The sequence below is a fragment of the Eurypyga helias genome, unplaced genomic scaffold (genome assembly GCF_000690775.1).
Source record: "Eurypyga helias isolate BGI_N326 unplaced genomic scaffold, ASM69077v1 scaffold968, whole genome shotgun sequence".
Taxonomy (NCBI): domain Eukaryota; kingdom Metazoa; phylum Chordata; class Aves; order Eurypygiformes; family Eurypygidae; genus Eurypyga; species Eurypyga helias.
Genome location: NW_010264717.1, coordinates 30 through 12,004, shown reverse-complemented (window position 1 = coordinate 12,004; position 11,975 = coordinate 30). Strand labels below are relative to the sequence as shown.

The window sequence follows — 11,975 nt, the reverse complement described above, 5'->3', positions numbered from 1 at the left end:
GGGCCCCAGGAGTGTGGCGCAGGGGCTGTACGGATGTACTCTTGTGTTTGTTCTCTGCTTGCTCTGCTTGAGCGGACCTGGTATCTAAGGATCCAACTTTACAAACTCAGAGAATATGCAAGGAGTGCTCCTGGAGAAACATGTCCCAAGAATCCTATGAACAGACCAGCTCAAATGGCTTGGGGGAGTTGTTTTCTGATGGAAAAATATAACCAGGAGCTGAAACTACTGGCTGGTTTGGAATAGCTTTCTTCTACACTGCCTTTTCCTTTGAATTGCCAATATTTTTTGAAGGCTTAAACAACATTTTATTAAAAAAACAAACCAAAAAAGTACACACAAAAAAATCCCAGACCTTTGAATGAAGTATGGTGTTTGCCTGAAAGGGCATTTTCTTCTTTTTCACTGTTTTGCTCAGGATGTTGGACATGTTAAACGTTAGTGTAAAACTGGTCCCCAGTTTTTTGGCTGGGATAATGAGCTGAGGAGGCAATTATTCCCTCCCCACTAGCTGCGGATGCTGGAGGCTGTAAGATAAGCCTCTGCCATTGACAGTGGTGGTCATTTAAAGGTCTCTCTTTCATTGCCTGCTCCTGCCTGCAATGCATCTGTGTTTTCATCCCCTCTGGAGCAGCAAGGCATGGCTGTGCTCTTGGGTCAGCTTCCCCTAAGTCTCACAGCAGTCAGTGCTGAGACAAGATCAGAGTTCAGGATCTCTGATCCCACCACATCCTCTCCTGAGCCTCTGTCTCCCGGGAGAGCTGCTGCCACCATGGGCACCCACTCCCTGGGGAGCTGCTCTCATCATGGCAATTGAGGCGGAAACAGCAACTCTTCCTATTTGCATCGTGGATCGTTACTTTTCTGTGGGTGTTACATAGTGCTGCAGGACATAGGATCTGATGATCTCCAGTTCATTTCTAGAGTGGGTGTGTACTTGTGCTTTCAAAGGACAAAAGTTGTTTTACGTGTTGTCAAATGATGAGTCAACTCTGACTAATGTTTGACTCTGCAGGCGGCAGGCACTAGGACCTCTGGAACGCTGCAGCCCTTACCGCAAGAGAAATCAGGAAATAACGCAGTAGCTCTTTCGGCGAGCACCCCCTTGAACATAGAGCTCTGCTGCTCCACCTGAAAGAAAACTTATTTTCCAGGCAACCAGGAATCTGCATCCAGGCTCAGCGTCCAGGCTTAGCTGGGAGCTATCTGGAGACATTGTTGCCCCCAAGGCCCTGCATGGATGTTGCTGGGAGGTAAGTACGAGGGTCTGTTGGAGTCGCTGAGAGCGAGTGGCATGTTCTTGTGTCTGGTCTCTCAGGGGAGAGGGATGGACATAGTGTTGCAGTGTTAGGAGCAGTGTGGTCAGTGGGGAAAATGGCCGTGAGTCACCTGTCTTCCGGCACAGGAGCTGTGCTTGCTGTTTGTCCAAGTGACCCTTAGCGCCGACGGCTGTTTGTAAAAAAGTTCTCCAGCTTGTGTTTCAAAGGCGTGCGCACAATGCATCCGTCTCCCATCTCAGTGCAGGGTGCAGTGGGTCCCCTCTCTGCCACTGTGCCGTTGGGTCCTGGCAGCTCCTCAGCTGGGGTAACTGTACACTGAAAATGAGCCTGAGCTCTCCAGTTCAGGGTGGGATGTGTCCACCAAACCCCACCATGTTTCTGTACTTCTCATCATCCTTGCAAATACTCAGGTTAACTAATTAAAAAAAAGTGTAGAACAATTCCAAAACAAAGAGGGGAGCAAATATCTTCTTCCAGGCTTTCTGCCCATGCATCCCGCTTGTGGGAGCATTCATTCCAGTGATGGGAACTGCATGGACCAAACATCTCCAAGAGCAAATAGTTGCTACAGGACAAGGCATGTGAGTGGCACAAGGAGCAAGGTGGTTCACTGCCATTGGCCACTGGTGGGGGCACTGTCCAGTCTCGGGGCTCTGTCAGCGGTATGTATCCAGGTGGGGTTGGAAGTCCAGCACTCCAAGCCCTAGTGTCACCTGGGCAGAAAAAAAGCCAGGCCTTTGGGCACTCAGAGTAGGGAATTCATCCCTTCCAAGTACCTGCACACAGGGGCAGGACTGAGCGAACTGTTACTGCTTTTCACCAGGAATTACAATGCTGGAACAATAGAAAATGAAGGACCAACTGTCAGAGCCACTGTCATCCTTCCTGGCTCAGCCAGCATGTCCCTCCTCGTACCAGGATGTACCACAGTGAGAGGTATGGAGCGGACCTTGTCCTTAAGCTCCGTGCCCATCTTGGAAGGGAGCTGAGCTGCATCCAGTCACATCAGACTTAGGCTGTGCCTGCTGGGAACAGGCATGGAGTGATTGCCTTTGCATCTCTAAGATAATATGTGTGATGCAGATGGGCTGCAGGTTGAGAGGATGTCTGTGCTAGCTAATGATGGCTTCTGGAACAGATAAAACTGCCACCTGCGACTATTAACCTTGCAACAGCTGCAGTTGTCCCTTTTTTTGGTTATTCTGGTTAGGGACTGGCATGGTAAGTCCTCAGATACTCGCTGTCATGGAGACAGGCTGGGGTTTACCAACAGTGATGCAGAGGAGTGACTGTGACTCACCTCCAAAAGAGGAATAAAGACTGTCATCTCTGCTCCAAGGAGCTGAGTGAGCCCCCGTGCTTCTCCCAGATCAGCAGAGTTGGGAAGACATCGTCCCGCTCTGGCTAGAATTTTCCAAGAGGACAACAGTGGGGTTTCCTGACAGCAGCACAGTCAGTACTGGGTCCCAGCCCTCCATTGCCCTGCCCAGGCTCTCCTGTTCTCTGAGCACCAAGAAAACCAGTGCATAAATGAAATCACCCCTCCTTGTCCTCAGATGTTCCTCTTCTCTGGAAGCCACATCAGGTTCCCTGGCTGTTTTGAGGTCTTGGAAACAGAGAGGAGCTGCAATGCCCTCACACTATTTAAATCTCTGTATGAAGGAGCAAGGGTGGGCATGAAGATACTTCACCAGCGTGGGTCTCATCAGATGGCGTTTTTGCCAAAGCTCAAGAGTGTGAGCTGCAAGCACTCAGAAATCCCACCTTCCTTTAAAGAGGGAAGGTGTCTGCTGTGCAGTGACAGAGAAATTTCAACTGCAAAATGGATGTGGAGGAAGGGTGCTGAAATTGGAACAAAACTTGACTTGACTTCTAAGTGTGCAGTGGATTTGGGGATGATGCCATGGTACAGGCATGCTCAGCAACCCAGGCACTGCCACTGAGGACACAGGTTTGGTGTCAATGCCCCAGTGGGTGGGCTGTCCCTCCTCCACACCCCTGTGCTGCTAAGGCAGCAGGAGAGGATTTGCCCACTGAGTCCCACCATCCACAATTTCAGTTGTACAAGGTATTAATGGATAGAACCCTCTGGGAAACTGCCCTCAAGGACAAAGGGGCTGAACAGAGCTGGTAGCTCTTTAAGGACATTCTTCTTAGAGGCAAGAGCTCTCAATTCCCATATGTTAAAAAATTAGGGCAAGGAAGGCAGGAAACCAGCATGGCCTAGTAAAGACCTCCCATGTTTCTCAAGCCCCTGAACCTCAAGGCAGGGACTGGGGGAACAAAGTCCATATAGGAGAAGATCAGGTCCAAGACCACCTGAGGAACCTAAACATACATAAGTCTACAGGATCCAACAAGGTGCAGCACAGGTTCCTGGGGGAGCTGGCTGATGTAGTTGCCAAGCCACTCTCCGACATATTTGAAAAGTTGTGGCAGTCAGGCAAAGTTCTCAGTCACTGGGAAAAGGGAAATAACACCCCCATTTTTAAAAAGGGTAAAAGGGAGGACTCTGGGAACAACTGACCAGTCACCCTCACCTCACTTCCCAGTAAGATCATGGAGCAGATCCTCCTGGAAGATATGTCGAAACTCATAGAAGTCAGGGAGGTGATTAGAGGCAGCCAACACGGCTTCACTAAGGACAGATCATGCCTGACTATTCTAGCAGCCTTCTACGATGGAGGGACTACACCAGTGGACCAGTGAAGAGCTATGGATGTCATCTACATGGACTTCTGTAAGGCCTTTGATATGGCCCCCACAACATTCTTACCTCTAAATTGGAGAGATAAGGGTTTGAGGATAGACTGTTAGATTGGCTGGATGGCCACATCCGAAGAGTTACAGTCAATGGCTCAATGTGCAAGTGGAAAGCGGTAACTAATGGTGTCCCTCAAAGGTTCATACTACAACCAGTATTATTTAGTGTTTTCATCAGTGATGTGTAGAATGAGATGGAGTGGGCCCTCAGCACATCTGCAGATGAGATCAAGCTGAGTGGTGCAGTTGGTTCACTTGGGGGAGGGGATGCCATCCAGAGAGACCTCGACAGGCTGGAAGGAGTGGGACCATGTGAATATCATGAAGTTCAACAAGGCCAAGTGCAAGGTCCTGCATCTGGGTTGGGGTAATCCCCGGTACCAGTACAGAATGGGGGATGAATGGATTGAGAGCAGCCCTGTGAGGAAGGGCTTGGGGGTACTGGTGGTTGACAAACTGGATGTGAACGAGCAGTGTGCCCTTACAGCCTGGAAAGCCAACCATATCCAGGCTGCATCACACGCCGCGTGGCCAGTGGGTCAAGAGAGGTGATTCTGACCCTCTACTCCACTCTGGTGAGACCCCACCAGGAGAACAGTGTCAGACATGGAGCAGACCCAGAGTAGGCCACAGAAATGGTCCAAAGGCTGGAACCCCGCTCCTATAGAAAAAGGCTAAGAGAGTTGGGGTTGTTGTTGAAAGACAGAGAAAGACTTTTTACCACAGCTTATAACGACAGGAAAATGGGCAGTGGTTTTAAACTGAGAGTGGATTTAGCTTGTACTTAAGGAAGATGTTTTATGGAGAGGGTGGGGAGGCACTGGGGCAGGTTGCCCAGAGAAGCTGTGGATGCCCCATCCCTGGAAGTGTGCAAGGCCAGGCGGGAAGAGGCGTGGAGGCAACACGGATGAGGCTTGGAGCAATCTGGTCTAGTGGAAGGTTCCCTGCCTATGGAGGGAGGGAGGAACTGGATGATCTTTCAGGTCTCTTCCAACCCAAATCATTCTATGAGTCTATGATCCTCCCTCAGAGGTGACACTGGGAATAGAGGGCTTCAGGAGGAGAAGACCCAACATTTTCAATTGGAAATTGGTCACGTGAGTCCCAGCATGGCAAGCTGGGGGCAGGGGGAGCACAGGGGCCTTGCAAGATCATCCCACAGCCAGCAGACATGACAATCCCTCCTCGGCCCAACCTTGCCCGTTAGCATCCCCCCTGTGATGGGCAGCCCCTGTGTCAGCCCTGCTGTGTCCCACGTCAGTGGGGCCCCATGACCCTGATGACTTGGAGCTGCTGAAACAGGAGGTGAAAAACCAAGTTCCTGGTAAAACCGCAGCCTCCTCCATAGCTGCGGCAATGGGCTCCTGCAGTGACAGCAGTGCTGGAGGGTGGTGGAGCACATCTTTGCACTCCAACGCAGGGAGAGTGGCAGGGACCGGCACAGCCAGGTTCTGGTCCCACCTGGGGGCAGGAGTGTCCCTGGGGTACAGCTGGCGCAGGCAGGGTTTGCAGCCTGCTCTAAGACTTTTTTCCCCTCTGTGGTGTGGGGTTGCCCCGGGTGATGAGCGGGCTTCCAAGGAGCTGCATTGTCCAGAGGAGCCTGTGGGGACAGCAGTGGTGGCATGGGGTGGACCAGCTCAGCCCCATCCCTCCACAGCCCCCTTTGTTTTTTTCTCTGCAGGTGGTAGCAGGAGAGGACAGGGAGTCCCTGATGTGCTGACAGCTGACCATGCCTGGGGTGAGTGGAGCTGCCTTAGGGATGCCAGCGCTTCCCCTGCTGACACTGGGGTGACATTTCCTCCCTGGACCATTGTGGGGTGCAGGAGGGCTCATGCCCAGTGCCCCTTGTCCCCAACCCGGGCTTCAGACAGTCCTCAGGGCTGGCCCTGATGTCTGTGGGAGGCAGAGAGGGGCCAGCTCTCTCTGTCCCTGCTGATGCTGCCTTCTCTCTTGCAGAAACACTGGCCCCCCGGGACACAGTGCGTCACCAAGCATGACCACACCAAGCCCAAGGCCCAGGAGCTGGCCTTCCACAAGGGTGACATGGTCACCATCATTGAGGCCATGGAGGTGAGCCCAGTGGGTGCTCAAGGGATGCACTGCCCTGAGAGAGCGTGGAGACGATGGGACCCTAATGCCATCCACTGAGCTGCCAGACACAGGCCGCCCCTTCCCAGTGGGATCCTGCCTTCCTTTCCTTGCTCTGAGATCCTCTTGCCCACAGAGCAAGGGCTGGTACCGCGCCAGGCACAACGAGACAGGGCAGGAGGGTCTGCTGACAGCTGGTGCACTGCGGGAGCGTGGTGCCATCCACGTCGACCACAAGCTCAGCCTCATGCTGTGAGTATAGCCGGGGGGAGGCGGCGGGGCCAGCAGTCCTGCTCAGCCTCTGGGAGCTGCAGCAGCGGATGAGTCCGGTACATTTCCCCCAGGCAGGGTTTGGGTGGGCAGCTGGGGACACAGCAGCCCGTAGCCATTCCCTGGCGATGGAGGGATTTACTGAGGCCAGCACCTGGCTTTAAAGACCCCAGCTGTGCCCACCCAGCTTGGACGGACCTCACGGGGAGGGGATTTATGCAATGGTGTCTGCGTAGCTTTGGCGAAGGCTCTGCTCTCCCCATCTCATTGGGGGAAAGCCTGCTGGCACAGCCCCTGTCCCCAATGACCCTCCCCCAGCTGGTTCCATGGGAAGATCTCAGGCGTGGAAGCAGTCCAGGAGCTGCAGCCCCCAGAGGACGGGCTGTTCCTGGTGCGCGAGTCCATCCGTCACCCTGGCGACTACGTGCTCTGCGTGAGCTTCGCTAAAGAAGTGATCCACTACCGCGTGGTACACAAGGGGAACACGCTCAGCATTGACAGCCAGCAGTACTTCTCCAATCTCATCGACATGATCGAGGTGAGTCTCCCCCTCTCCCCAGGCAGTGGGCCCCACCAGACCAAGGGCAAGAACCCCATGGGATCACACAGAGCAGTGCAGGCCCCTAACCCTTTTGCCTGTGGTTTTCATGGAGTTTTGTTACCTGGTGAAATTCTCCATCCCTGCAAAGGCTTGTGGTTCCCACTCAGCTTGCGGTGCAATGGACACTTCTGGGATGTCCCAGGGATGTCCTCTGCCATGAACCAGCCATGCCAGCAGCAGCCCTGGTCCCCTGCCAAGGGCCACATTTCCCCCCATACCTGCTCATTCGGTGCTTCATGCAGCAGCAGGGCTTAGGGCATTTTTGAAAATTCAGATCCCAGCAGCCTCTCACACCCCTGGACCCTGGACAAGGTTTGAGTCCTGCTGAGGCTTTGAGGCACTTTGCTGTGTTTCTCTCCCCTCCAAGCTCCCCTCTTGCCTGCTGACCCCAGGGGCCTCCCGGGCTGCTGTGTTAGCTCTCACCATCCTAGCAAGCTCTTCCTCTTCCCCTCCCCTTGTAGCTACTGCCCATCTCCTTTCTGAGGGGGTGCACTCTCATATGTTTTCCTCATTTAGACACAACTTCTGCTTTCGGGTGGGTCCTTTCCCCTTTCAGCTATCCTGGCCCTGCTCTGTAACCTCAACTGCTGCTTCCACTCTGTGTCACCTCTTCAAGCCACCCTCGACTGCTGCAGCACCCACGGGGGCTCTTAACCCCATCGGCTGCTTTCCAGCTCGCCGGTAGCATCCTGTGCCACCCATGGTCCATCATGGTGTTTCCCTGGCTGTGCCCGAAGGGGAGCAATGTTGAGACATGGGCTGCGAACCACGGTGCTGGGGGAAATGTGGCATTTTGTGCTGCTCGACCCAAAGGGGTCGAGGGTGGCAATGGTAGTAGGGTCCCGTGGAGTGTCCCACGACCACTTCCCAGGTCTTCACCCTGAGCCGGGGGGTAAGAAGTGGCATTGCCTCCATCTGTCCATCCCTTGGCAGCACTATATGCAGGAGCAGGGACCCATCTGCACCAAGCTGGTGAAGCCCAAACCGAAAACCGGGATGAAGTCGGCTGAGGAAGAGTTGGCCAAAGGTAGGGGGGTGGTGGGAGAGAGTCATGGTCCAGGTTTTGGGCATGAGGCAACATAGCCCCAGTGGTGGCGCCTGCTAACCTTGTGCCCATGCCCAGCTGGCTGGTTGCTGAAGCTGCAGCACCTCACTCTGGGAGACCGCATTGGGCAAGGCGAGTTCGGAGGTAGGTGAGAAGATGGGGTTGGCGGTTGCCTGGCCACCAGCTTTCTCAAATGGCACCCCCTGACGTCCCCTCCCCATTCCATGGCATGGAGGGCTCAGCCTGGGACATGAAGGTTCAGGTGTGGCGCTGAGCCTAACTCCCCACATCCCCTCCCAGATGTGCTGCAGGGTGAGTATATGGGGCAGAAAGTGGCTGTGAAGAACATCAAGTGCGATGTGACCGCCCAGGCCTTCCTTGCTGAAACAGCTGCCATGACGTGAGTGTTCTGTGGGAAGATACAGCCCGACCCTGCCCCACAACCCTGGGATGTGCAGGCACCCCCTTGACCCAGTTCCCCTCAATTTCAGGAAGGTCCGGCACAAAAACCTGGTGTGTTTGCTCGGTGTGATCCTGCACAATGGCCTCTACATTGTCATGGAGTTCGTGAGCAAAGTGAGAGGACCCAGCCAGTCCTCCGCCAGCAGGACCCATGACTGCTCAGATTTGGGGACTAAAATCCCCATTTGGGGGCTGACTTGGACAGATGATGGGTGCTGCAGCCCCTGCAGGGGGCAAAATCTCCAGGCAGCCCCCTCCCACTGGTCCTTACGCATTTCTCCTCCTGTCAGGGTAACCTGGTGAACTTCTTGCGCACGCGGGGCCGAGCACTTGTCCCAACCCAGCAGCTCCTCCAGTTCGCTCTGTAAGTCCATCTCCCTCCCTCCTGCCTGGGGACCAGTGCTCTGTGTCCCCCCAGGCAGCGCCAGGGAACACATGGTGACACTGTGCTCTGCCTCTCTCGTCCATGTCAGGGACGTGGCCCAGGGCATGGACTACCTGGAGTCCAAGAAGCTGGTGCACAGGGACCTGGCTGCCCGCAACATCCTCATCTCTGAGGAGAACGTGGCCAAAGTGAGCGATTTTGGCTTGGCACGTGTCAATCCCAAGGGCATGGACACCACTTTGCTGCCCGTGAAGTGGACGGCCCCAGAGGCCCTGAAACACAATGTGAGCAGTGGTGGGAAAGGAGGGGGCCACGGGGTGTCCTCCCAGTGCAGCTCGACCCCTTGTGTCCTCCCTGCTCGTCCCCCCTCCCGCCAACCCGTCCTTCACCAAGGTGTCTTCCGGAACATTCAGCCCGGCTCTGTCCTGACTAGTCCTGGTCTGTAGGGGGAATGGGGGCAGCTCCAGTGGATGCAGCAGGATGGACCCAGGGCCATGTGGGTGATGGGAAAGAAGGGGGGATTGAGGCCCAGGGAGCTGGGGGTGGGGGCAGGCGCTGTCTCCTGTCTTGCCCTTGGGGAGGGATGGGGGCCCAGTGCAGCCCCTGGCCAACTTCAACCTCCCCTCCTCCTGCCACTGCAGAAATTCTCCTCCAAGTCGGATGTGTGGAGTTACGGCATCCTCCTGTGGGAAGCCTTCTCCTTCGGCCGAGCGCCCTACCCCAAGCTGGTGAGTGCTGTGCTGGGGGACACTGTGGGTCACACCCCGCTGACACCAGTAGGATGGGGACATCCCCCTGGCCAGGGTGAGCCCACAGTGGGGCAGGGAAGGAGGGTCCCAACTGGCTTCTCCATCCTACCAGAACCTGAAGGAGGTGACGGAGCTGCTGGAGCAGGGCTACCGCATGGAATCCCCCGAGGGCTGCCCACCCGCCATCTATGCTCTGATGAAGAGCTGCTGGGAGCTGGAGCCAGGCAAGCGCCCATCCTTCAAGAAACTCATGGAGAAGCTGCAGAAGGAGCTGAAGCACCTGAGGGATATTTAAGTCCCATCCCGCTCCCGGGCCTGTGTCCAGAAACCCCTCGGACCTGCTGAGGTTGAGAGCGGCGCAGCAAAGGGCAGTGGGCTGGCCAGCAGCACCGCTCTCTCTTGGTGGACATGGGACAGCAGCTGGGGAGAGGGGGATCTCTCCTTCCATGGGACACCTGCGGAGGAGGCAACAGCCTCCCTCCATCCTGGCACAGGTCCTTCTTCCCACCATGCAGCCCAGAGAGGGTTTGCGTGGAGTCAATCTATCCCAGCACACTGGGGTGGGGAGGGCAGCCCCCAAGGCGGGCCATGCCCCACACACCCCGCGCTCAGCACTAGATGGTGCGTGTGGCACATTTGGTCCCTTTGAGCTGCCCCTCCCAGTGACAGGGGACAGGAGGGGACATCTCTGCTTGCTGGAGGATGAAACCCCAACACTGACACAGCCTCGCCCCAGCCGCCAGGCCCTGTGTGTGTTGATGGGCGCAGCCAGCTAAAGCACATGGATTTGGGCTTTTTGATTAAACCAAGGAAATTAGTTCAACAGCATCTTTAAGCATCTGGGATCAAATTAGGCCTATCCCTCGCCTGGGGCCTGGCAAAGCACAGGGAAAGGTTTCAGGGGGCCGGGAGCTCCAGCCCTTGGAGCCCCCCGTGTACAGCCTGGCCCCTCTCCCCTCGGGGCTCTGTGCAGACAGGGATTATTCCTTTAATCAGAGTCTGTATGGGAATTGCTTGTATATAGATTATGGGAACAGGGCATATCCTCCGGCAGCAGGAAGCCGCCGGCCCTGCCAGCTCCCAAGCAATCTCAGCAGCTCGGTGGAGCCAAGATTAACAGAGGCACAGGGTCGCACACGCGTGTTTGTGCATGTGCGCCTGCCCGCTGCTTCATCTTCCTGACAGTCCCTTGGCCCTCAATTGGGTTTTTTTGGGTAATCCTCTTGTGTTTCCTCTGTGATGACTTCTTGGGCCTCCAACCCCACTGTGCTGGTGGCTCTGGGTGCCCACAGGTGTCCCCAGCGCTCCCCCCAGCAGGATCCGGCCCTGCTGGTGCTGCCCTCCATCAAGGCCTCTGCAATGGGGGGTCTTTCAGCCTGATCTGGGGTGCGCTGGGGCGCGGTGGCTTTTTCCACTTCCCCATTGCCCTGATGGGGCAGCACCCTGCTATCACCCTGTACGCCCATCCTCCCCAAACACCCTTAGGTGCAGCGAGTGGTGCAGGAAGGTGTCTCTACCCCAGTGCTATGGCTTCCCCTCCTAATGCCTTAATCCGCCCCTGATCCGCGGTGCCCCTGAGGCAGCCGGTCCTGCTGACCTTGCAGGTGCTGGCCCCAGGCAGGGACCCTGTGGCGCCGGGCACCGTGGGGCACGGGCTGCCACCGCCACCCAGCCATGGCCTCCTTCTTCACGGCCACCCTGAAGCGCTTTCAGGGGGGTGAGGAGGAGCCATCCAAGGCGCCCTCCAAGGATGGGAAGCCAGCCACGCTGCCCAACGGCATGGCCCGCGAGGAGTTTGAAGAGTACCAGCGGCAGCTGCTGGAGGAAAAGTAAGGCTTCACTGGGGCCAGGGGGTCAGTGGGGTCCCCCATGTGCTGGGACTGGGGTCCCACCCACCAGAGGCTGTCCCCAGGGTGGGACAGGGAGGCAGCTGGGACAAGGGAGAGGGGCAGAGTGGGTGCCCTTTGGTGCCTGTCCACATAGCATGGGAGGTCCCTGTTTTTTTGCTGACACAGGGCTGGGACAGTGACTCAGTGCACTGTAGGTGACAAGGGGCACCCCGGGGTGTCAGTGCCCTGGAGCAGTGGGTGTCTGGTGCTAGCCCAGCACCCACAGAGCTGAGGGACCACAAGGGTCAGCATGGAATTGCACTGAAATCCCACCTCCTAGGATATGGGTGCTGTGGGGACCCAGTGGCCCAGCATCCAGGAGCTGAGAGGCCACAGGAGGAGCAAGTCCCTCCAATGACATCTTCGCTGAGCATCTCTGCTGGGTGCTGGGGCTGGAGAGGCAGGATGTGATCCCAGCCCCTAGATCTTTGTTGCAACCCTCC

The 11,975-nt window shown here is 56.2% G+C and overlaps 1 protein-coding gene across 1 annotated transcript; it reads left to right on the top strand.

Annotated features, from left to right (window-relative positions):
• Positions 1-4,310: 4,310 nt before the first annotated feature.
• On the top strand, positions 4,311-9,938 carry MATK (megakaryocyte-associated tyrosine kinase). Its single transcript, XM_010156453.1, has 12 exons — positions 4,311-4,463; positions 6,000-6,113; positions 6,268-6,383; positions 6,720-6,939; positions 7,936-8,029; positions 8,126-8,191; positions 8,348-8,447; positions 8,539-8,623; positions 8,800-8,873; positions 8,983-9,178; positions 9,536-9,622; positions 9,756-9,938. Exons 1-12 carry the CDS (start codon positions 4,311-4,313, stop codon positions 9,936-9,938), a joined length of 1,488 nt encoding a protein of 495 aa, XP_010154755.1.
• Positions 9,939-11,975: the final 2,037 nt, after the last annotated feature.

What these genes read in the sequence shown, in the direction of transcription:
- MATK (XM_010156453.1), top strand. Translation starts at nt 4,311, where the DNA reads ATGCCATCCAGAGAGACCTCGACAGGCTGGAAGGAGTGGGACCATGTG. An exon ending in TGAGGAAGAGTTGGCCAAAG is followed by an intron (nt 8,030 to 8,125) that starts GTAGGGGGGTGG and finishes GCCCATGCCCAG; the next exon opens with CTGGCTGGTTGCTGAAGCTG. An exon ending in TCATGGAGTTCGTGAGCAAA is followed by an intron (nt 8,624 to 8,799) that starts GTGAGAGGACCC and finishes TCCTCCTGTCAG; the next exon opens with GGTAACCTGGTGAACTTCTT.